The following is a 27111-nucleotide window of genomic DNA, read 5'->3' on the forward strand; positions in this document are numbered from 1 at the left end:
ATAACAATACTTGTATGTGCTTTAAGAATAGTATTTCACAGGGGGTAGGGGAGAAGGGAGATGGGAAATGGATTATAACTAATTCTAGGACCAACGGAAGATTTCCAACTGGTTCATCTCAAAGAAAAGTATCAGCTGTTTGATACCCTAAACATGCTAGCATAAGAAGCCCTGCAGGGTCCCTCATGTCTTATCAAGTTAAATACAGCCATACATTAAGTATTAGATGAGAGGTGGTACAGAAGTTCCTAATGAAAAATTATTGGGACGAGTTATGTATGGGAATTCTAAAAGACAATGGCTAATTTGTCTATCATGTGCAGCTTTATCTACATGGTGAAGAAATATTCTAAAAATTTATTCCAAGCCAGGTAAAATGATAATTTTTCCACAGTATGTATTTTTCAATGTCAAAACACCAAAGAAAATTTTATCAGCACAGGGAAAAGAAAACCTATAATTAATTTGTCTAATGGTTTAAGATAATGATAGTTAGAAGTAGAAGTTGACATACTTTCCCTTCATATAAAACTTTTCCAGATGTTTGCTGATTAGCACCAGAAGAGCCAACAACATCACCAATTTTTATCCACCTTCCTTCACTAACACTCCACTGATAGGCTTCAACTCTGTCCCCATCTCTGATTAGACGAGTCTGTCCTTCTCTAGTACCTTAAAAAAATTTTTTAAGAATCAATAGCAGAATGGCAGAGTAAAATTCAAAAACATTTAGAAAGACATTTTTAACATTAAAATTTATACATAAGAGATTTAAAAGAGAATTTTAATAAAAGAATAAATAAAAAAATATAATTCTAGAAGGTGATGAATAAATAAATAAGTAATAAATAATAAATAATGGCTGTGAGGAAATTTTATTAAATAAAAAAAGGTCTAAGCTCCATGATGACACATCTGTAATCCCTCCTAGCTATTCAGGAGGTCAAGGTAGGAGGATCACAAATTCAATGCCAACTTGGGCAACTTAGCAAGACACTGTCTCAAATCTTGGTTTATACCCAAAGGAATTAAAATTAGCATACTACAGTAATGCAGCCACATCCATGTTTATAGCAGCTCAATTCACAATAGCTAGATTGTGGAACCAACCTAGATGCACTTCAACAGATGAATGGATAAAGAAACTGTGGTATATATATACAACGGAATATTATTCAGCCATAAAGAGGAATGGCATCTGCAGACAAATGGATGGAATTGGAGAATATCATGCTAAATGAAGTAAGCCAATCCCAAAAAAACACTTATCCCTGATAAGTGTATGATGATATATAATGAGGGTGGGGGGGGGTGAGAAAAGAATGGAGGAACTTAGGTTACATAGAGGGAAATGAGAGGGGGGGTTATGAAAAATGGTGGAATGAGACAGGCATCATTACCCTGTGTACATGTATGATTACACGAATGGTATGAATCTACATCATGCTCAACCACAGAAACGAAATGATGTACCCCATTTGTGTACAATGAATCAAAATGCAGTCTGTAAAAAAAAAAATTTTTTTTTAAATAAATAAAATAAAAGGCTGGGAACATAGCTCATTGGTAGTACACTTTCCTAGCATATGGAAGGTCTCTGAGCTTAAAGTCCAATACTTACCACGAAAAGAAAAAAGATTCTACTAGGATGGAACTGGCCTATTGAAAATCAAACAAGTTTTATCATCAACTATCTTCTCACAACACATTTCATTTCAGTAAATGACTTTCCATTCTTCCAGTGGCTCAGGCCAAAAAGTAAATGAGCCTGATATCTCTTTCAATCCCAGAGCCAATCGTTCACCAACTTCTATCAGCTCATTCTTAAAATATATCTAGAAAACTATGTCTTCTCTACATCTCCATTTTGATCCCTTGGTATAAGACATTGTCATTTCTCAGCTGGATTGATCCAATGATCTCCTACTCTTAACCCTTCATAGCATATATTAACCCAACAACCATAGGAATTTCTTCAAAAGTTTTAAGTAAAGTCCCCAAACTCTTCTATTTGAAACCCTTCAGTGGCTTCTAACCTTGCTCTTAGTAAAAGCCTAATCCTTGGAGTGTTATATAAAGCCAAATATAAACTGTCCCTACCATCCTCTCTGATCTTATCTTCTTAGTATTCTACTAGTTCACTCATTACACCCCACAGCAACTTTACACTGGCTATTTATTGTGGCTATAATACTTTTCATGCAGATGTTGAAGAGATAAGCTCCTTTGCCTGCTTTTTTTTGTTTTGTTTTTTGTTGGTGTCTCATTATGTTGCCCAGGCTGGTCTTGAATTCCTGGACTCAGTAGCTGGGACTACAGATACCACCACACCCACCTATTCCTTTCCCTCCTTAAGAACTTTACTTGAAGGTCATCTTCTCAGAAAGTGGCAGAGTGGCAGAGTGAAGGATAACTTCAGCTAGTTATCCTTCAAAGATTCACACTCGTCTTACATAGGGCAGAACATTAGCTGTCTAGCCAGATATTACATTACCTAGACCCTTGTATTTTAATGTCACAATACTTATTAATATCAGTGGCATATAAGTGAGTATGATAGGCCTAGTCCATTGTCTTTTAATCTCCTCTCTTGCTAATTTGTTTGTTTAAGTAAATAAAGAAAATTCAGCCTTGCTCAGATATATAATTCAAAAGCAGAGAACTGGTTAAATAGCTTTCTCAGAAAATGTCAATATTCTAATATGTAGTAGTTCCTTAAAGGTTACTTTAAGGTTAAAGTATAGAATCTGAAACCATATCAATGAATTTTATGCTCTATTACACTAAAACCCATTGTTTTATTTTATACCTTGAATGAATCCTTTACCTATGTATAAGTTTTTAACATCATGCATTGTTTTTGGAAAATACTGGTTCACTGACATATGCATATCTTCCACATATTTGCATATTTTACTATTCAGTATCAAAAATTGAATTGTTAGCATTATTGCTTATGACACAAACAAACTGAAACTTTTCATTTGAAGTTTAAATTTTACCTTTGACAACAAATATTCTTAAGTTATTTTCCTTAAAGAGACATGTTCATTTTGTATAAATAAGTCTGCCATTTACCCAAGCTTGAATAACCATAGCTAGTTGTTCTCCCAAATGAAAATGGTATTTCATATGGCTAGGCATGGTGGCACAAATTTGTAACCCCAGTAGCTCAGGAGGCTGGGGCAGGAGGATGGCAAGTTCAAAGCCAGTCTCAACAACTTAGCAAGGCCCTAAGAAACTTAGCAAGATTCTCAAAATAAAAAATTAAAAATGGGCTGGGAATGTTGCTCAGTGGTTAAGGACAGCTGGGTTCGATCCCTGGTACAAAAAAAAAAAAAAAAAAGAAAAGAAAAAGAAAGAAATGGCATTTCATGAAAAAAGGGATAACTCAATCTAAAACTCAAACAACTAACAAGTGTTTTTCCTTCAGACCACAGTACTATAGTGTACTTTACATTGTATCATCCAAAATGTTTTTAAATGTGTACTAAGGGATTAAGATGTTATCAAATTAATAATTTTTAATGCTTCACCAAGGAGACTATTAGAAGCAAATGGCATTTTTTTTCATAAATTACAACTGCATGCCAGTAAAAAAACCAATAATTAGAACAGTTTGGTGCCACTGCCTTGATTTATGTGCTAAGGAGTGAGCAATTTTACCCATCATTGCTTTTGCACCATCAGTGCAAACCTTTACACAGTATAAAAAGTCAAATAACATCTAGTATCATAAAATTAGCTTTGACCTCATGAGCACCCTAAAGAATTTCAGAATTCCCAGGGGTCCATGAATCCAGTTTTGACAAGTGCTGATGTAATGGGTCAGGGATATATCCACAAGATTTTACTTGAGATGACTTTTGTTCTTGGATTTCAAACTCAAATGATCCTCAACTTAATAAGCAGACATTGATATATTTAAATTCACTTTTGCATTAGTCTGTATAACCTTCTTCAGAGAATTCAATTAGCCAAAAAGTATTACCTAAGTAATTAATAGTAGTAAAAAAAAAATTACTATTTTTTCTTTTTTTTTTTTTTTTTTGTGGTGCTGGGAATTGAACTCAGGGCCTTGGGCATGCGAGGCAAGCACTCTACCAACTGAGCTATATTCCCAACCCATAAAACTACTATTTTTGAGTTAAGTGTCAGGAGATTTATTAAAAAGAAAAATTCCTGTTCATGGGAAGCATCACTCAAAGTCTATACTATGAGATAGGTGCAAGAGCAACATAGTTTCTCACAGCAATAATGTGTGGTAATAAAAATTCTCAAAAATTAGTATCTAGTAATGAGAATAACAATGAAATACTAGCAAAACAACATTTTTTTGCCCTTACATTCTTAGTATTCCCAAAGACAAATATGGTGACATTTTAAACTACTACTAGAAACATTGCAATATTTACCAGGTTCATTCAGATGTTCCCTCCCAGGAAGCTGCTCAGCATTAATGTCCCCTAAATCACCAGTTTTGGAATCAATGGTAGCCTGAGAGAGCTCTCTTTCAAAAGCCTTGATTTCCTCAGCACTTGCTGTCCGATCGTCTGACTCTGTAAATACTCTAATAATACCATCACTATAAAAACAAACAAATAAACAAAAAAACTGATTTTAAAAGTCATTGCCATAGTATATTAACATTCCACACCTGAATGATCCAAAGCAAAAATGCATCTGTGAATATAAGAAATGTTACTATGTATTTATTTATAGCACTATACTGACTTCAGCATATATTACTTTCTAATTACATTATCTTGGCTAAAGGATAAATTACTGAAAATGGACAGAGAAATACATATTTAATATAACTTTCAACTCCAAGTTAAATATTTACCATAACAACCTAGAAACATATAATTTACTTTTAAAGTCAATATTACATAGGTATTTTACTATAAAGAAGGATAGTGCACTGGTTTACTTCATAAAAGGCTCAAAGACCCACCTTAATACTTATAAAATAGCAGATGTTCAATAGGAAAGCATGGGCTTTCTTTACATACCAGTGCCTGGCAGTAACTTCAATCAAAGAAAAACAATGGCCTTAAGTTTAGACTGGACAGCAGTCATCAAACTCAGAAAAAATTATTCCTTTTCTATGATTCCTCAATTCTGTATTTTGAAGGAGAGTCAAGTTAGTTACTTTCAACTTTATTAGTTCTGCTCAATTCTAAAGAATATTGCTTCTTAATCTTCTACTTAAATCAATTTTGCTCTTTCAGTTTTTTTTGCTTCAACCTCTATCTAGTGTGCTTAGTGGGGAATAAAACTAAGTCAACAAATCAACCTTTGACTCGACCAAAAAATAAAACAGTTCTACTTTATAAAATCTCTATCTATAACAGCTGTCACATTTTTTTCCCCTTACCTTCAATGCCAGGATAATCTACAATCCTTTCCTTCATCCATCTCTCGAATACCTCCTTATCTCCTTTTACCATTTTTTTTCTACCATTTTCTACTACAATGGGACATCAAAAGAGTCACTAATAATATTTTTCAAACCAAATCCTAATGCTTTTCTAATTTTCCATTCCCTCACACCTCAAGCTATTTTTTTTTTCCCACACTGATGACAATCTCCCTCCAAAAATCAATCTCTCCTTTTCCATATCCCTCAATTTCAACACTTGGACTCCTTTGTATTATTTAACCTACTGGCCCTCTCTATCCACAGTATACTGCAAAATTCAGTTCTTAATCTTCTCTTCTTCCTTTATATATCTTCCCTCAGAAAAAGGTGATCAACAGCTTGCTTATGGCAGTTTTAGGTAAATCCTTACCTTAGTTTCAGTTCTTGTGCTAGGCTCCAATTGCCCACGTTCTACTGGCATGGGTGTGGCTAACCACCATTCAGACAAAGGAAATCTAAAGCCAAAGTCATAACCTTCTGCACCAGATTAATTCTCTACTTCCCCATTTTTAATAATGGGATTTGCCAACCACCAAAAGTTTGAAGTTTTATCTTTTCATTCTCATTCTGATAATTTTGTCTGAATTATCTCATTTATTTATTTATTTCTTATCCACTGCAATTGTGGAGTCACTGATTTTTAACTTCACATCCCTACTGCTGCAGTTGAATTCTAGTTTGCTTTCCTGTCATATCTAGTTAAATCCAATCTATATATTTAATAACTCACAAGGTCCACTTTAATAATATCATTTCTTGCTCCAGTGTTATAACTCCTTATTCCCACTCACCCAATGTGAAAAATAGCTGGTTTGCAAGGCTCTCCACAGTTAAGCCCTATCATATCTATTATTTAATATTCCCCAGCTTTAGTTCTCCATCCTTTCCCCTCATCTCCTGTGAATATCACATTCATTCCATAAAGGAAACATATTGTCTCTTTGTTGGAAATTCTAATTTCCTTTCCTACTCATTATCCTTCAAAATCCAATCTGAATTTCTTCTTCTTCAGAAAATTTTCCCATACCATTCTCTATGTCCTATAGCTTCTTTTGCTTTCAGTGTTTGGACTGCAAAAATGCCAGTACAATACTAGTATATCACGTATCATTAATGTAACAGTCATTATACCTCCTTTGTTCAGTAATAGGAATGTGCAGTCTTCTCATTTTACTTGCTATTCCTATGGCTTACCTCTGTATACTCTAGTGCCTATCAAAGGCCTAGATATGTAAAATTTATTGACTGACTAGAATATAAATACCTCGCACCAACCACAATGTCACCATTGTCCAGCACACAGCAGCACCATATAGACTGAGCTGGAAGTCGGATTGTTTGAGCACATTCCCCTTGTTTCCAGATTCTCAGAGATCTATCTTCTGCTGTTGTCACAAAATCTAAAATTCATGAAAATATAAAAAAAATTTGTTTAGCTACAACTTTTATAAATAACATCTTTCTAGATGCCCTCATCTCAAGAATGGGATAAAATAATGCACAAAACAAAATTTTAATACAAAGAATACACTACTCTTACCTTTACAATTAGGAAAGACAGATATGCTATAAATATAATTTGTATGTCCATAATATACTTCAAGACACTCGCCGGTGATTTGCCATCTTCTAATACTAGCATCATTTGCACAGGAAAGAAATTCTGTTTCACTCAAAATTGCCAAACCTCTTACACAGTCTTCATGCCCTGCATTAAAAAAAAAGAAAAATGTATCTTTTGTTCAATGGCTCCATATATTTTACTAAAATTGTAAAACATTAGTAGTAAAAACTGATTTTTCAAGTTAGAAAATTTCCTTTTTCCTGTAGAAAAGTCTGGTAATCAAAATTTATATTTCAGTTTTGGCAATATTTTCTATTCTTCTGAAGTTATTTTACATTAATCCTATTTTTCCTAAATTATTTCCTAAAACATTCCAGAGACTGTATTTTGGCTCCAAAAATTCTTCATTTTCACCTGACAATTCCTTTAAAATTGTTCTTTCCCAATAATAATTACTCATAAAATCACAATATTCAAATATATTAAAATATGTACTAAAAAGTTAATGTCTCCTAAGTTTAAGGACAAAACATTTTTTGATGTTGCGACCTCATAAAGGAAATGAGAAACCAAACCCTTCATGTTCAGTATTTGTTAATTTAGATTAGTTATCCTAAATTAATGACTTGAAATAGAAATTGAAAATACTTATGCAGAAAACAGAGGGATACTTAATTACAACTCATTATCTATTTTCCATCTATAGTTACTTTGAACTGTTCAAAGGGACTTTTTACTTTTACTTTTTTTCAAAGTATTATCCAGGGTAGTGATGAACAAAAACTCACACCAAAAACTAAGTACCACTCAAATAAATTAATTATAATAATATTAGACATCAGAGGGGCCAGGGCTCAATCCCCAGCACCAAGACAAAAAAATAAAATTTAAGACAGTAGATGCCTCAGTACAGTCATTAGATAGACTTTAAAAAGCCTATCTACCAAAACCCACAGACTTAACAGTCTAAATTTTATTATTATTAAACAATGCATTTCAATAAAAATAAAGGCAATAATGATGCTTTCTTTGAGATAAAAATAACACTACTGACCTACCATCAGAAGCTTATGCTTCAGTTTTCAGCCTGAACATGTTAAAAGGACAATCAAAAGTAACACACACAAAAAAAATCACATACACATTTTCAGGGATGAGGGGTGGATACTGGGGATTGAACTCAGGGGTACTCGACCACTGAGCCACATCCCCAGCCCTATTTTGTATTTTATTTACAGATAGGGTCTCATTGAGTTGCTTAGCACCTCCATTTTGCTAAGGCTGGCTTTGAGCTCGAGATCCTCCTGCCTCAGCCTCCCGAGCTGCTGGTATTAAAGGCATGCGCCACCATACCCAGCTAGCACATACACATTTAACAGCATATCATACAACTTTTTATGAGTCTACACCTAGTTGTTTTTTGAGAGGGCTCATTATAACATTAAAAAAGATATTAAATATAACTGTCAGAAAATCACATTTGTCCAAATTAATGGTTTATATATACTTATGTTTTCAAATGTAATTTTTAAGTTTCTAATCTGTTGAATAATATAATAAATTTGATTATAATAAAAGTTGTCTATCCCCATCTTACCTGAAAAAGTCCTCTCACATCTGCCAGCCTTCCACAGTTTAATAGTTTTATCTGCTGAACCAGTTAACATTAAGCCTTGTTCGGGTAAAATCTTTACTGCCCATACTGCAGCAGTATGACCCTGTGAGTAAAATGGATATCAATTTAACATGCATAGAATTAACATACTTGTTTATTATCTAAAATATTCACACAAACATACTGTACCTGTAAGGTCATCATGCATTTGTCATTCAGCCAGACTTTAGCAGTTGTGTCCCATGAGCCACTAAGTAATGTCCCAAATTTTCCAGATGATAAACTACAAACTAAGGGGAAAAAGTAATTAGTTAATGTAGTTTCATGGAGAAAAAATGTTCAACCTTGCAACTTATTAAAGTATTGTAATTTTAAAAACACTTCGTGAAGTGACAGTGTATTACCCAACTGAGGTTCAATTCAGTGGAGATGAAGAATGCAGTGGTCAAGAGCACAGGCTCTGGGGGCAGAATGCTTGGATACAAGGCCTTGCTGAACCACTTACAAGTTGTGTGATCATGGATAATGAATGCTTAACCTCAGATTCCTAGTCTGTAAAACGAGGGAACAGGACTAAGTGGGCTGCATAACCCCTTCTGGCTCTAAGAAACAACAATAGGAAGATAATGCAAGTGATTCTGAAATACTGTATATATAGGTATTTAGGGTCACTTTCAAGAAAATGAAAAAAAAAAAAATACAAAAAACCCAGAGCTAAGATCAAAGTTCAACAGTATTGGAATAGTTAATTATCATGTTAATGTAAAATTATGCAGACTGAACATCATAAATATTAAAAATTATCTCAGAAAAGGAAGAATATCCAGATAGTCAAAGTAAAGCCACAAAGAATAAGAGTTGGAACCTCTGTCTTTGGACCAGAGGGAACTGATTAAAAAAAAAAAAAACAAAAAACTCTACTTTCAGAGTAGGAGGTCCTTGAAATAACCACTCATTCAAATTTCAGAATGGCAATAGACAAGAAACTGCTGTCTTGAACTATTTCCTTTTGTGAATGGGAATGTTTGCCTGGTTATTCTTCCCTTTTCTACAATAGTATACTGGGTATGGATGACATAGGTGCAGTTAGCTCACAGATCTCTGAATTAGAGAGGAACTACATATAGACCTGATGATATAGATACACCTGATCAATATTTCCCTGATTTTCAGAATACCATACTTCACTAAGAGATTCTTAACTTTGGGCTTTATGCTACCTCTGGATGGGAATTTGGACTATTTGACCTTGGAAGGGAAGTGGGTATATTTTGACTACAGAAGGGAGAACAACCTGAGTAGCTGGTGGCCAGAAGGCACACTGTGATAGTTCTCCCTTCTCAAGCACATAAGGGGATGGTATTTTCCTCCTGTATTTGAAGTTGTCCTTTCATTGCTGCAATTACTACTGAAGCACAAGTAGAGATAAAGCCCTTATCAACTTGAGTCTGAGAAAATCTGGGGAGAATCCCTTTACTAACTCATGTTGAAAGGGAGAATCCCTTTACTAACTCATGTAAGGTGAATGAGATATATTCTGTGTTATGTTACTCAAATCTGGGAATTATTTGTTACTATATTATGTAATATGTTAGCCTACCTTGACTTATATGTTAGAACATTTGCAAAAGTTTCACAGACCTACTGCAGCATCTGTAAAAATGAGCTATAGTTAATAGAAACTACAGAAAGGAGAAAAAAGGATCAATAACTTTAGAGAAAATACTTTTTCTTTGACAAAAATAAAATTTAAAAACCAAGTGGATTAAAATTAAAATTAAATTAATAGTCTCCTTATTTCCCACTTTGTTCCAGAAAATTTAAGTGACTTTCAAAATATATACAATATACTCAGGTAAAAATTAAGTGAAAAAGGAAAGCAGGACAAAGAATAGTAGGTAAAATGTGTAACATGAGGTCATGAACATGGGCTACTGTTCAGTCTTTACAAAGCAGAAGACAGAAACCTTCACTGAGTAATAATAGCTAAGTTATTGAGTGCTTACCATGTATTGAACACTTAAAAGTGTATTACTGTCTATAACAACTTCAGGAACCAGATGTTGTTCCATTTAACAGATTAGGAGACTAAAATTCAGAAAGATTAAATGATTTTAATTTGGGGACGGAAAAAGGAGCAGGAAATGGAGTCTTGTTATATTGCCCGGGCTGACACTGATCTATGCTCAAGCCACCCTCCTGCCTCAGTCTCCCAAGTAGCTGGGACTGCAGGCACCTACCACCATGCCAGGTTGATTTTAATCTTTTCAAGGGAAAAAACCCAAAACAACAACAACTAAACTAGACACTCAGGAAATGCATAACTAATCTGTGCAATGAGAACACAAAATATCTTTACGGATCCATAATGTATCACATACACTTGTTCTTAGGGACAAACACTGAAAGGTATTACAATACAAATAAATATACAAACTACTGTGTTTAGACGCTAAAATCAAAGTGAATTTTCCCATTTATATGAAAAGTAGGTTTTCAAATAGTTAAAATTTTTTTAAAAGTCTGACTTAAAACTTCTGTATTACTTGATTATTCTTTGTTTAAATTCAAGTGCCAAGAAGTCAATAAATTCAATCACTGGAATGTCCTACTTATACTGCATTTATATAAAGTACTTTATGTGTACTGGAAACAGTTAACTTAAAAAAATTCTTCTTTTGGATCACTTATTTCTAAGAGAGTAGTAAATTCTAAAATTTTATTTAAAATGATGTGCACATTTATTTATTGTCTATGGCTGCTTTTGTACTAAAATGGCAGAAATGAGTCATGATGAGACTAACCATATGGCTTGAAAAACCTAAAACACTTAGCAACTGATACTTTACAAAAAAGTTTGCTAATCTGTTTTAGAGTTTACATTTTGATGTATTTACAAATGAAATGCTATATCAAATATTTCTTTTAAAATACCAGTGGTAGAGGGTAAGATGAAAAAAATAGGTTACATGTTGATAATCCTTTAAAGCTGGAAGGGATTATTATGTTTTTCTCTTCTATATATACGATTATATAATAACTCATTATAGAACACCAAATCTTGGGCTGGGAATGTGGTTCAGTGGTACAACACTTGCCTATCACGTGTGAGGCCCTGGGTTCAATCTCCAGCATACACACACACACACACACAAACAAAACAAAAACCCAAGTCTCTATTTTGTATACATTTACAGATTTCCATAATAAAGCTGTAAAAATCTGTTTCACTCTGTATTAAAAATTTCACACATACAAACATTTTACAAATTTTTCAAAGAAATTGTTTAAATGTTTATGGGTAATGTCCTGAAATATTCCAGCCATATATATAAAAATAAGTACACATAACTGTACTGATCAAGCTTGCCGTTTTAAAACAAAGAGCTGTTCAGCCATATACAAATTCGCTATTATCACAGAACCAGGAATTACATACAAATTATGGAAAATGGTTTTCACAAGTATTAAATACTCTGATACTGACACTAGATTAGTAAATGCACTTCTTCCTGATGTTCAATTTGCTGCACAGATGACAGCCAAAAGATAAAAGATACACTTAGTACATAAATAACTTCACTGCACAAAATAGTAGAAAATCCAAACCATGAAGTATATTAAAATTATATAGCCTCTTCCTTTTATAAATGAACACTTTACTTTTTACATATAGGCTGGGGTGTAGCTCAATGGTAGAGTGCTTGCCTAGCATGCAGAAGGCAGAAGGCTCTGGGTTTTAACCCCAGGACTGAAAAATAAAACAAAACAAATAATAATAATTTTATATATATATATATATATATATATATATATATATATATCTCAGTATGTCAATCTTTAAATTCACAAGTAAATTTGAAACAGAGAATTCACATAACTAAGATGATTCAAAAAGTTCTGCACTATCAAACCATAGCTATAGATGAAAGAAAACATAACAAAAACTTGAGAAAATGTGAATTTTACGTTCAAAGGGATGAAAACTTCAATTAGAAAAATACCAAAGTGTTATACTCACCTGTATTTTTGTGACCTTTTAAAATATAAAGAGGCACTGGACTGTCCAGTGAGAAAATGCAAATATTGTGGTCATTTCCTCCAGTGGCAATCAGTCCATGTGGGTATATGTCACTTGAGGGTATGATGCATACACAAGATACAAAATTAGAGTGGCCACTCATACAGTGCATTTCTGTAAAGCCCCTGTTAGGACTGGAAAGACAAGACAATTAATAGGCAAATATTTGTCCCATGCCTTACCCTAGAACATAATTGTCAAAGCACTCATTTTCATTTAGTGTCCATGCTGAACTTTAGAGTACATACTATTTTACAAATCCATTGTTATAAATTAAATAGGCAAATGAAAAAATAAGTGAACTTGAAGATAGGATGTAGAAATTATCAAGTGTCAGTAACAGAAAATGAGAGAAAAATGAACAAAGACTGTAATCCCTGTAGGAAACAATCAAGAGAACCACATACAAAAAGAGAGAGAGATTATTTTAAAAAATAATTGCTGAAAAAAAAAATCCCAGATATGAATATACACATCCAGAGAAGCTCAACAAATTTCAAGTAACAGACATCCACACTGAGACACATTTCAATGGGAGAATCTTGAAAGCACCAAGAAAGAAATGACTCATCACATATAAAGATCCTTTCAAGATAATACATGGATCTAATCAATAACTTTTGAAAGGAGGGTCTGGGGTGTAGCTTATAAGTAGAATAGGTATGCTGGGCGTGGAATCACTTGCCTATAATCCCAGCAGCTCAGGAGTCTGAGGCAGGAGGCCCTCAAGTTCAAAGTCAGCCTCAGCAAAAGCAAATTGCTAAGCAACTCAGTGAGAGTTGCTAAATAAAATACGAAATGGGGCTGGGATGTGGCTCAGTGGTTGAAGCCCCTAAATTCAATGTCTGGTACCTCCTGCCCGCCCCCAAAATAAGTAGTGCAAGGCCCTGGATTCAATTCCCAGTGCATGCATTAGCATATAAATTACACACACTTTGGAGGTCAGAAGGCAATAGACCAATATATTCAAAGTGGTAAAATAAAATTTAAAAAAATTAAAAACCTGTCTACGAAGAACCCTATGCCCTGCAAAACTGTCCTTCAAAAGTGAAGGGGATATTAAAACTTTCCCAGATAACAGAAGCAAGGGAATTTGTTACCAGGAGACTTTCCCCACAGGTAATGCTTAAGGAGTCTTGCAGGGTGAAATGAAAGGACCCAGATGGTAATTAAAAGACATACAAAGAAAGATCGCAGTAATACTAAATATGCCTAGTAATATTACAGCAGTGGTTTGCAACTCTCTATTTTGCTTTTTACAATTTAAGAGGCTAACACATTTAAAATAAAATTATTTGTTTTGGAGTGCACAATGTATAGATGTACAGTTTTGTGACACCAATAACTAAAAGGGGGACTAACAGAGTTGGGAAGGAGGAGATTTTGTGTATGTTATTGAATTTAACTTGTATAAATTCAATTAGAGTTACAAGTTTGGCATGTTCAATGTAAACAATAGCTAAGAATCTACACAAAAGGAAATGGAAAGGAATTTAAATGTTTTATTACAAAATATCAACTGAACACAAAAGAAGACAGTGATGCAGGAAATGAAGATGAAAAAGTATAAAGCATACAGAAAATAAATAGCAAAATGCTATCAGTAATTACTATAAATGTGAATGGATTAAACTTTCCAATCAAAAGACAGATGGGCAGAATGGTTTAAAAAATGATTCAACTATTTGCTGTCTACAAGAGACTCATTTTAGAGCTAAAAACAAACACACTGGAAAAAGATATTCCAAGCAAATGGTAACCAAAAGAGAACAGGGGTAGCTATACTAATATAAAATCAAATAGATTTTAATTTTAAAAAGTGAAACATACATTATTTCATATTAATAAAAATACAATACAGTAAGAATACATAACAATCATAGACAGTGATATACCTAATAACAGGCCATCAAAATAGACAAAGCAAAAACTGACAGAATTGAAGATTAAATATTCCACAATAATAGCTAAATACCTCAATACCCCACTTTCAATATGGATAAAACCAGACAGAAAATAGGTCCAGAAATTAAGGGTTTAACATAATAAACTAATTAGAACTAACAGAATACTTTACCCACGAACAAGACTTTTCTGTGGTAAAGAGCATGATGATTTTTCTTTTCAAAAAATTAAAACAGCCAGGGGTGGTGGCTCACACCTGTAATCCCATCAGCTCGGGAGGCTGAGGCAGGAGAATCTCAAGTTCAATGCCAGCCTCAGCAACTTAGCAAGGCCCTAAGCAACTCAGTGAGAACCTGTCTCTAAATAAAATACAAAAGAAAGGCTGGGGATGTGGCTCAATGGTTAAGTGCCCCTGGGTTCAATTCCTTCTACAAAAAAAAAAAAAAGAAAGAAAGAAAAAACAAAATACCCTGTAATCCGGCAATCCCATTTCTATGTATATTTCTAATGAAATGAAACCAGAGTCTTAAAGAAATATTTACACAACCAAGTTCAGCATCATTATTTACAATAGCTAAAATGTGGAAGCAACCTAAGAGTCTATCAGTCAATGAATGGATAAACAAAACGTGGTAAACACAAACGACAGAATTTTATTTAACTTCAAAAAGGAAAGAAATTTCGACAGGTGCTAAAATATGGATGAACTTCTGAGGATACAACACTAAGTGAAAAAAGCCACATAAAGATAAATAATGTATGATTCCATTTATATGGGATATTTAGAATCAAAATTATAGAGACTGAAAGTAGAATGATGGTTTCCATAAGCTAAGGAAAGGAAGCATTGGAATTTATTAGTTTAATGGATATAAATTTTATAAGATGAAGTTAGCAAGCTGCATGGTGGTAATGGTTGCATAACCTCATAAATATACTTAATACCACTGAACTGTATACATAAGAATGGTCATAATACTAAATTTGGTTATTAGTATTTTACCAAAATAAACTGGGGAGGGGGAATTTTGAGCACTATACATCTATAGAAATGGGGAAAAAGAGGACAGAACAAGAATAAGGATGGCCAATAGAAAATCTTCAGTTAATTGAATCATATGAAAAAAAATCTTCAAAGGAAGATATCTTGTAGTAGCCAATTTTTGGTCATTTTTGTGGGTTTTTAAAAATGTAATTTTGAAAACATTTTATCAGTAAGTACAGAGAAAATTAAAAGATAAGACATGTTTAAAAATCGATAGTATAGCTGGGTGGGGTTGTTGCACACCTGTAATAAGGTTGAAGATCTCAAGTTTGTAGCTACTCTCAGCAACTTAGCAAGATCCTGTCTCAAAACAAAAAATAAAAAGGGATGGGGATGTAGCTCAGTGGTAGAGCACCACTGGATTCAATCCCTAGTATTGGGGGTGGGGGGAATTGATATTAGGTAAACCACTAAGTCTGTGTGTGTCCTTTGGCACTTCTCAGCATAAATGTTTTATGTATCATCCATAGTTTTCTATGAAGTTCTTAATGGTGGAATCCAGATCTGGTTTTCTTTATATTTTCCCAAGTTACTAGCACAATGGTTTACATAGTAAGCATTAAGTATTCCTTGAATCAAAGAAAAAGTACTTTAAAGTATTAAGAAAAGACTTCCAATCACCCCAGCCAGGCAACTGTACCCATCTTATACTCCGCATAGGTATGAAACTTTTACTTAGAGTAAGGGGAAAGTCTGAATAGGGGGACATGAGTCTTGGAGTGTGAGGAACGTGTACTTTCATACTAGAGCCCAAGATCACCAAAAACAAAACACTGGAGGCAGGAGGTCAGCCCAGTGAAATGGCCCCACCAGATAATGCTGCTACAATTAAGTTCAAAGTCAACAAGTGCCACTTAAGAGCACAGAACTTCCCAAGAGCTTTTTATTCTCCATCTTCAACAATGAGGTCACAATAAGGATTACCACACATCTGGGGGTAGCCTCCAGGATAACATATGACTGACCAAACAAACAAACAAACAAAAACAACCCATCAATTGGAGGAAGCAGACCGCTAAGGAGAAAAAATAAAATAGTAAGAATCATTAAGATCTTTGAAGATATTGCAACCATGGAAAAAGGACAAAATTTCATGAATAAGTCAAGGTAATTTCCTAGAAATTACAGCCAAAAAGAGAAGATATTATTTTAAATGGGAGAAAAATGAAATTAGAAAACAAGTCCAATATTTGAATTTCTAAAATTTTAAAATCTTTTAAAATTAAAATACTACACATAACACATCATATAGAGAAACAGAAGTAAAATGTAAAAATGAGGAGTTACATAAAATTTTTGCCTTTGAGAAAGGGAAATGGGGGTGCTGTATGAAGGGGAAGAAATTGCTTTGGTTTCCTAACAAACCCCACAGATCTACTGGATGAAGAACCCAAAGTACTGAATTTACAAGAGGGAGAAGTCACTTTACTCTTATCATGATCAGAGAAGACTGAATGTACGAACTTAAATCTGCAACTGTTATCTTCCAATATGGATAGTTTTCAAAAGGCAAAGTTGCTGAAGCCTTACCTTATCTCTCCCAACCCAGAAGTGATGACAGACTTGGCAAATCCAATTTAGTACGAAGACAGCTTATAGAATTCTGAAGTAGTATGAAACAAGAGAAGGTTGGCTGGCTCTATTCTGTGTACTAGTAAAAAATAATGCCTGAAGGATGAGACTCTGAGTTTTCAGTGGGTTTCAGTTTAAGACTAGGTATCTGATTTAGTTCATCCTAGAGGAGAACTTTTCTGTCTCCCTAGAAGTAAATTCTATCCTTAGTTCATCCCTATACTTACTACCCTGATCCAGAACTATACTGACAATGTATATGTGAATACACATATCATTTACTACCTAATTCCAAACATTCTATAGTCCTTCATTAACTTTATTAATGTCCTATGAAGTAAAAACTGTCAGTATGCCAGCCTTTTGATCCCTTTTATAACACTAAAGGTGTAGTTGAGACATTCTAGTTAGGATGCATATAAGGTCAATCACCTAGTGACTGAGATTGTGGAACCTGATGCTCTAACCTGAGCAGTTGGAAAAGAGAAAAATAATCTTATCTCAATAATACTCCAATACCTAGACCTGGCAAAATGCAAGTTTTTCATATAAATATGGGAATGTATTTGGAAAAAAAAAATTAAAAGAGTAAGTTCTCAAATAGAAAGAAGACCATTTCAGCCCAAAGTTCCTCAAGTTTCTAGAATATGCAACTTTCAGGTGACTTTAAACTTTAGTCAACCTAGCACAGTTCTACAAAACATATAAAAGTTTAATGACAGAATTCCACTATTAAAAGAGGCATCTTTTAGATACTTATTGCAATGTTTATATCCTTCTGGGCATGTTTCCAATGAACTTGATTCTATTCATTTACTTGTTTTGTTTTGGTGTCAAGGACTGAATCCTGTATACTAAGCACACACTACACTGAGATATACTGCCAATCTATTAAAAAATGTAATTAGTCACATTTGAAGGACTGTTTTTAATTCTCAAACTTAATAATTGTACTCAAATATACAAAGAGCTACCTAACATGTTATAAGTGGTTTGGAATACCACAGAATCTTGAAAGAGTTAGAAGAGACCTTTAGAGATCATCTTATTCAAGTTAATACAGGAATTTGCTATATAATTTCCCTAGTCTAGTCTACCATCATGTGTAGGGTGCACTACTGCAAAAGCCTCCAAACAGATATACTTACACACTTGTCCTTTTCCACCAGTGGCTAGCAAAATCTCAACAAGAGATCAGATTGTGCAGCTCCCTGCTCCCAACTATTTGAATGCTTCTACCTCTGAACTCCATGACCTGGCTCCTGCCAGACTCACCTCACCACTTAATCCCTCCTGTCACACAGGAAGTTTCCTCTTTCTCAATGCAGGGTTTCCGTGTTTGCTCCTCTTGCTGCCCAGGCTGCTTCTTCATTTTGGCTCTTCCAGCTCAACCCTCCTCATTCCTCCCTCCCCAAGACCAGCTCAATCTATCTCATGCTTCTGATGTCAACTTTAAAAAAAACAAACACATCTCCTAGGACAAGCTTCCTTTTTATCATCTCCCCCCCCCGAATCCTTTATCTGTATTCTTCATATTACATATGTATATCCATCCTCCTCAGCAGATTAAGAAAGTTCCATAAACACGTGAACTGTCTGTTTACACCTCAGGATGCAAAAAAGGAGGCACTCAACAGTTATCAGTTGAATTTAAGAATGTTACCTAAAGTCTGAATCCTTTAGTGATGCAAGACTTACTAAACAAAGTAACTAACTTCAATTTTTCAGGACTGAATCTGTCTTTTAGGTCTTAAATTTCCTGCTGTAATCAGTCAAATCAGGTATAAATCTTTTGAAGGCAATGAGCCTTCCTCAAGAAAAGAGGGCATCTCCACACAGCAAAAGCATTTTAGGAATATCATCCCCTCCACATAGTCCATCACAGAGCCCAGACTAAAATACTCTAACCTGCACTATAACGAGAGAATTCAATGCAACCTTCTGTAATGCAATTTTTGAGAACTAAGGTCTTCAGATTAAATCTAAGGGAAGACTATAGTGCAACTTCTAGGAAACAAGAAAAACAACAAAACACCAACACGAAAAATGTTCTCACATTACTTCACTTAGAAGGGTGCACATGACATCAGTAAATTTTCAACTCTAAAAGAAACTTTGGAAGATATTCTGCCAAAACTGAAACCCCCAAAGGTTAAGAGGATTGTCCAAGGTCACCAACTCGTTAAGTGGTCTAGTTAGAACAAGAAGGCAGGTGTCTTGGTCCCCCAATCGGTACTCGTTCTTCTTAAATCTGAGGTCTTACACTGTGGGCCTACATTGTCACAGCTCTGAATATCCGCAGGGACCTGAGAGCCGAGGGCAGGAAGAGAGGAAGAAGTACACAGCCTGGAAGGGTCGCTTTCCCCTCTCTGCGGGAAGCCTGCAACAGAGCTGAGGGCAGCCCGAGTCGCAGCGCTCACCTGTCCGGGGCCCAAAGGCGGGTGGTGCGGTCTCGGGACACAGACACAAAGGCCCCCGGCGGATACAGGCAGCATACCAGGCCCCGCACGTCCAGCTCGTGGCCCGGGAGCGAGCAGCTCAGCCGGTACCTGGCGGCGCCGCTCGCCATGGCCAGTGTTGGTCGGACGCCCGGAACCCGGGCACGGCGGGAGATCCCTCCACAGGGCAGACTCGGCGTGCACCCGGCTGCCGCGGGAGTTGGGCCTGCAGGTGAGGGGCGACGGGAGACCGGAAGAGCCTAAGAGCCGGTGCGGAAGGGCGGCGGGGAAGGGGCGCGCCGAAGGAGCCGAGTGACACAGCAACCCTGACATGCACGCCGGAATTCATCATCCGCCTCAGCCCGCCATGACGTAGAGTGTGTGCGTCCCGACTGCCGAGGCTGACTTGGGCTGCGGCTTGCTCCCCTCCCGCGCTCTGGATCTCCCACGGAAGAAGAGAGAACCACGCCAGGCCTTTCTGTCCAGGCCCAGTCCGGTGCTTTCCTAACTCGGTCCCTTTCCGTGCCCCGCCCCAACTGTGTTTTGTAATACGGGACGCGGGCCAGGACTACAAATCCCACAGCGCCCTGCGCCTGCGGCGCGTGAGCAAGCCTGCGCGCCAACCCGGATATTTTAAACCTGGATCCTCTGCGCAGTAGTTGGCATTGTTTCCTGACTCCTAGTAAGGTTTATTTGCCCCATTTTCCCCACACCTTCTCTACAGAATCTCCTGATATGTTTTACAAGGTAAACGTTGTTTTTCAGTGAAAACGAGAAACCTTGGGGTCAAACTGGGAAATATATTAATTGCTTGCGTCGCTTCGGGTTATCCTAGTCTCTTTGCCCATTGCCATGAGATTAGTTAATAAGTATGATGGTCCACATTTGCCTGGCTGCTTGATTCTGTAGGTCTGGGGTGGGCTTCAGAATGTATGTTTTTAGGAACACACTGGTGGTGTTGCTTGTCATCATCGGACCATGTTGTGTGTGACCGTCCACAAGACTTGCCCTCGAACAACTTCCCTTCACCGATTTCACTTCACCACAAACCCTTCTAAATCCTCTCTTTATTTTGTATGTTAGGCATTTTCATTATAATGTGCCTTGGTGTGGATCTGTTGTGATTTTGTGCAATTGGTGTTCTGTAAGCCTCTTGTATTTGATTTTCCATTTCATTCTTCAGGTTTGGGAACTTTTCTGATATTATTTCATTGAATAGGTTGTTCATTCCTTTGGTTTGTATCTCTGTGCTTTCCTCAATCCCAATAATTCTTAAATTTGGTCTTTTCATGATGCCCATAATTCATGGAGAGTCTTTTCATGATTTCTTACCATCTTCTCTGTTTGGACAACTTTATTTTCAATATTAAATATTTTGTCTTCACTATCTGAGGTTCTGTCTTCCAAGTGGTCTAGTCTGTTGGTGATGCTTTCCATTGAGTTTTTTGTTTGGTTTATTATTTCCTTCCTTTCAAGGATTTCCGTTTGTTTGTTTGTTTTAGAATCGCTATCTCTGTTGAAATGATCTTTTGCTTCCTGCAGTTGCTCTTTCAACTGCTTAATGATATGATCATTCATTGCATTTGTGCTCTTATCCTTTGCTTCACAAATCATTTTAATATGTATAATCTGAAGTCTTTCTGACATTTCTTCTATCATACTGTCACTGGATTCTATTAATATAGAATCTAGATTTGTTGGGATCATTTTCTTCACTTGGTTTTTCATGTTGCTCATGTATCTTCCCCTCTAGCAGTGCAGATCTGGGGTATTGCAGTTCCCCCATAGGCTTGTAGTGACCCTATGGGTTTCCAGAACCTTTTCTTTAAGGGGGAGATCAATATTAGCAGTGCCCAGTTTAGACAGTATGCAACCTGAAACCAAATAGCCCCTATGAGGACATTAATATTGTCATAATAAACAGAATGAGTTAAATTATTATCTTCAGTATAACAAGTATATTTGTGATAAGGTCTACAGTTTCTAATGGAGGACAAAGAGGATGCAGAGGGGTGTAGGATGTAGCTGTTAATGGGATAAGAAAATATTTAGAAGTTCTAGATCATAGAGTGAGAGTGTAATCAAAAGAAGTCGATTGTTAGCATGGGAAAAGGGAGAAAGAGACTCTGAGGGAACAGGTAAACAAAAGGAAAAGTGAGAGAGAAAAGTAAAGAAATAAAAACAAAATTTTTCAATAAGGAGAAAAAAGAAAATCTACATTATAACAGTCATATAGTACTCAAACCTCCCAGTCTTCAGTAGCCTTATGTATGAGAGGTACCTGACAATGAGCTTCCAGTCTCCAGCAGGCATCTCAGGATGGGATTTGCCCCACCTCAAGATGTGAGATACAGCTTCCAGGATTATCCAAGATGGACGCTCTGCCTTCCAAATGTGTTGGCAAATGGGGAGATGCAGCTCGGGGTGTGGGCGTGGTTGGCTGGAGGTCCTGGAGGCAGGATGCAGATGGTCCGGCAGGGGTTCTGGAAATGGGGTATTGTCGGTATGGTTGTGGGATCCTGGAGGCAGGGTGTAATCAGTCAGTCTGGGGGTCCTGGAGACAGGGCTCAGTCAGTCTGGCCAGGGGTCCGACAAGTCCTGACTGTTGTCTCAAAATGGCAGCAGCCACATGTAACCAAACCTGCAGGTACTGTGACAGTGAACTTCCAGGCAACAGCAGGCAGCTGGTGCTCCACTGGTGATCTGTGGTCAGTCTGCTGACTGCTGTCGAATGACTGGGAGGTGAACCTTGTGTAAGAAACCCAGGAAACCATGCCAGACACGGGAATTAACATAAGAGGGTTTATTAAGCAAACAGAGTGTCTCCCTATAGGGTAAGAGAGAAAATGAGAGGAAAAGAGAAAGGGCACATGCAAGAGAGAGTGTGAAAAACGAGGAGGAGAGAGAAAGCAAGAGAAAAGGTGGCGGGGAAGCTATCCTTAAGCAGTTGAATTCCGCCGGGCTAACAGAGGACCAATAACAGAGAAGGATACTTGCAAGCTGACTGATGAACCAGTAGCTAGCTAGGATGTTCACAGACTGACAAGTAGTTGGGGGGGGGGGGATGGCTGCAGCAGAAAGGGTGGGGGAGCAGCTTTATATTATATTACACCTCGGGCAGTGGGTGATGGTTAGGTGAAAGGCAGGCGATGGACAGGCAAGCTGCAGGCAAATGGATGGTAGGCGTCAGTGAGCAATCTACACTCAAAGAGTAGTTGATATGCTGGCAGACTGCAGGTGATCGCAGTAGACAAATGGGGTAAACAGCAGGGGATCGATAAACTGCAAAAACTGCCTCACCAAGAAACAGGTATCCTCCGCTTGAAAACCAAGTTACAGAGGGACAAGGAACACAGCCTCCCTCTAGTCCGCCATCTTGGATCTCCCCCATAAACCCTTCTAAGTTGCCAAGTCCATTTAATGCTTTTCTCACTTCTTTCCTCTTAAAATTCTCATTTGAAATTTAAGATCACCACTCTTCTGGTTTTTGTTTCTGATTTAAGTCCTGAAATGTTGGCATCTTAATACCTCTTTTGCTGTTACAACTTCTTCCTGGGTGGATTATTTACTACTGCTTATTTCTAAATCTGTATCCCCCGATATCTCCAAACTGTAGATTCATATTTCTAACTATTAGAAATCACTACCTAGTAGTTTCTTGCTTACATTTCAATATGATTCTAGGCTTTCTGCCCCTACTCTCCAGCCAATCCTATACATTAAAATGAGATTGTCTTTCTAAAAAAGATTGTTATTCCTCTGTTCAGTAACCTGTTTTCCATACTTGAGTACAACAGTAAACAAGGTCTTTTACATCTCTTTACAAGATGGTCCCTCCTCCCATGCCTCAGCCATATTGAATTTCTCCCCATTCCCAAATACATCATGCTGTTCATGTTTCCATGCTCTTTGTAGATAATCTTAAAAACAAGCAAAAAAAAAAAAAAAAAAAAACCCTATAATACCTTTCTCCATGTATCACATTTCAACACCAGTTTATCATCTTCTAGTCCTTCTGTGGGATCAATGCAATTTTGTTTATCATCAGTGTAGTATTTACTGAATTTTTAACACATTGATATGTGTGTCCTTTCTACCAGACTAAATTTCCTTCTTAGAAGGAAAATTAGTCAACTATCTAGTTTACTGTCTCCTACATACCAGATCCTCAGTGAATGTTTTTCCACTTTACAAAGTATTTCACTTACAAAGTAATTTTCAGTTTTTTAGTTCTCACGATCACCCTTCAAGGCAGATGGTTTTATTATTCCCATTTTACAAATAAAGAATTTGTGTCATTAAAAACAAACAAACAAACAAATCATCTGGGCATGGTTGTGCACTCCTGTAATCTAGCTCCAGAGTCTGAAGTGGGAGGGCTGCAAGTTTCAGGCCAGTCTGAACAATTCAATGAGACCATGTTTCGAAAATGAAAAGGACTGGGGATGTAACTTAGTGGTAGAGCACCCTGCATTCAATCCCCAATACCCGAAAAATTAAAAATCAACAAGGAGGCCATTGGGGTATTGCTCCTGCACTGAAGCTCAACTCAACAGAAGAAGGAAACTTAAGCTTAACCAATCAGAAGCTGCTAAACTTTCCTCTGGAATTTCTGAAAGGAGCCTCCTGGGTAGCTGGGACTACAGGAGGATCAGTGAGGCCACAAAATCAACCAAGTTTATCTTTTGACATTCTCATGTATGATGAGTATTCAAAAGTATTTATTAAATTAGTTAACTGAAATAACATTGGAGCTCAAACTAAAATTTTGTGAACACTAAACTGAGTTGTTGGTATTTTTTTAACTATAATATATGTTAAGCCATTCACAGATTTAAAATGTTTTCTTCTTGTCCATCTGCATAAAAGTGACAAAATTCTGGTTTCCCCTGCCATGTGCCTGAGGGCATTTCTCATTATGATGCCAGGGCCTTACACATGCTTGGCAAGTACCCACTGAGCTATGTGCCCAGCCCATTTTTAATAGTCAAATCATGGGATTTTATGGCTGTAGTATTATTTAATCAGTGTGTTTAGATATTTCCTAGTCTTTTGCTATAAAAAAACACTGCTCAAATGAATAACCTTGGTTATGAACGTATGTGTTCTATATGTACATGAATTCAGTAAGAATATATGCCGAATTCCTAGAAGTACAATTGCTGGGTCAATGGCTATGATTTTTCATAGCCATTTTCTTTCCATAGACACTCCCACTGATGAATCTAATTTTTTTCAGTTGATGTCAATATTCACCAGTACATTCGTAATATTTTCTCTATTCTGCCATAGAACAATTTAATGTTTCTATTTCTCAAAGTTTGTATTAAAAAATATCTATAGTCATACTGCAAATGTCCATGTTATTTGGTTGACACTTTTCTTCTGTGGGCTATGGCATAACTGACCTCATTCAATAGCAAGTAATCTCTTGGTTGTTGTCTCTGGGATAGTCAAATGACCAATGGGCCAACCAGACTACAGATTATACGTGTGTGTGTGTAATTCATTGACTGAATTTGGTTTCCTCTCAGCCTCCTAAGTAGCTGGGATCACAGGCATATGCCACAACTTCTAACTTCAAACAGTCTTTATTCTGCTTCTGCATAAACATAAAATCTTCACCTTCAGCCACCTCTTGCAGAGTCCTAAACCTCTTCTGATTTGGAACTGCTATCTGCTCAAGCTCTTTAAACTTTTAACATGCCATTATGGTTTGGATATGGGGTATCCCTCAAAAACTACTGTTAATCCAGGAATGTTTGAAGGTAAAATGATCAGATCATGAGAGCTACAACTTCATCAGTCCATCTTATTTGGAATAGACCAACTAGGTGGTAACTCTAGGCAGATGGGGTGTGGTTAAAGGAGGTGGGTCACTGGGGAATCCCCTGTGGCTCATTTTCTTTCCTTCTCTCTCTCTCTCTCTCTGTCTCTCTCTCTCTGCCCCTTCTTCTGTCCCCCCCCCTCCCTCTCTTTCCCTTGACCCCACTAGGAGCTGAGTAGCTTTTCTCCACTGAATTCTTCCACCATCATGTTGTATGTCACCTTGAGCCCAGAGTAATGCAGTCAGCCATCAATGGACCGAGATCTCTGAAACCATAAGCCCCAAATAAACTTTTTCTCCTTGAAGTTATTCTTGTTATGTAGTTTGGTCACAGTGATGCAAAAGCTAACTAAAACATGTGCCAAAGTTTATCTTTCAAAGTTTTTTAGTAGGGTGCATCAGGGACATTTAATAGGGGAGAGGCAGAGACTAATTCAGTGGAATGCCAGAGAATTCTCTGAAAAAGGAACATATGGATTAGGACTTGAATGATGAACAAGACTTTTGACAGTGAAAAGCACAGGGACAGGGACTCCAGGAAGAGAAAATAGCAGTAAAAAAAAGTCCAGAGACAGGCAGGAACTTAAGACACAAATACCCTTACAATAAACTTATGATTATTTATGTAACTTAGTCCTTGTATCTATCCCCACCCCCAGCACTGTGTATTGAACACAGTGGCACTCTACCACTGAACTGCACCCCCAGTCCTTTTTTATTATGAGACAGGGTCTCACCAAGTTGCACAGACTGGCCTCCAACTTGGAATCCACCTGCCTTAGCCTCCCAAGTCACTGGGATTACAGGCATGTGCCACCACACCCAGCTAATATCCCTGTATCTTAAAAACAACAGAATATATCTCTATCCTCCCTCTGTCTCTGTTCTCTCTCTCTTCCTCCCTCTTCTCCTCTCTCCCTCTCTCTCCTCCTCTGCTTCTAGCTGTTATGTCCTGTACTGAGCAACCTTCCTCCACCATGCCTTTCTGCCATGGTGTTTTGCCTCATGAGAACGGCACTAAGAACAAGCATTGCTGCCTGCAGCCGTACACTGATGCTGGACCTTGGTTGCTTGGTTGCAGTCTTAGACACTGGATGTACTTGCCAAAGCTGTTACCCATTCTTGAATAAACTCTGTAAAGTCTTCCCTCTGGTTCTTATTCATGGTTGGGGTGTGGGCATCAGATTATATTGGAGTGTGCAGTAAGCAATACACTCATGCTCTAGAAATAAGAAAACCTAAAAAGCCAAAATCAGTCATTTTCATTTCCTATAGTAAGATTGGAGGAGTAAGGGGGGGACGAACTCTGTCAAATTGTTTAGCTTTAAATGACCAAAAAGACACTACAAAGAGATGGTTCTCAAATGACATAATTACTTGAGAATGTTTTTACAAACTTTAAGAGCGAACTTAGCCACATGACATCATTTCATTTTGGGTAGTGTTTATTTTAAACTTCTTGAAGTCAGGCATATACCAGAATAAATCTGAATGAGAATAGTGTGTGCATGTGGAAAATGTCAAAAACATTAATTTGTATGCGATCACATTTAATCTTTGAGAAGAAAACGTTATTTTATTAGAGGAGTGAGATTTGAGGTGAAGTCGTTTTTGAACTCAAAACAATATTCTTTTAAGA

The 27111-nt window shown here is 36.7% G+C and overlaps 2 protein-coding genes across 3 annotated transcripts in view; one reads left to right on the plus strand and one right to left on the minus strand.

Moving 5' to 3' along the window:
* PLAA (phospholipase A2 activating protein) overlaps positions 1-20053 on the minus strand; it is a 33837-nt gene extending 13784 nt beyond the window's left edge. The window contains 8 exon segments of the mRNA XM_079112347.1: positions 515-672; positions 4416-4585; positions 6690-6825; positions 6966-7133; positions 8587-8707; positions 8794-8894; positions 12626-12819; positions 19628-20053. Coding sequence (XP_078968473.1) covers positions 515-672; positions 4416-4585; positions 6690-6825; positions 6966-7133; positions 8587-8707; positions 8794-8894; positions 12626-12819; positions 19628-19776 — 1197 coding nt within the window. The 5' untranslated portion in view covers positions 19777-20053.
* A 222-nt stretch (positions 20054-20275) lies between these two features.
* Positions 20276-27111, plus strand: part of IFT74 (intraflagellar transport 74) — an 82392-nt gene continuing 75556 nt past the window's right edge. For both annotated transcript variants that reach the window (XM_079112348.1, XM_079112350.1), the window contains exon 1: positions 20276-20392. In XM_079112348.1, the coding sequence (XP_078968474.1) occupies positions 20381-20392 (12 nt within the window). In that variant the 5' untranslated portion in view covers positions 20276-20380. The remainder of the gene's footprint in view (positions 20393-27111) is intronic.

Source organism: Sciurus vulgaris (assembly GCF_902686455.1).
Source record: "Sciurus vulgaris genome assembly, chromosome: 15".
NCBI lineage: Eukaryota > Metazoa > Chordata > Mammalia > Rodentia > Sciuridae > Sciurus > Sciurus vulgaris.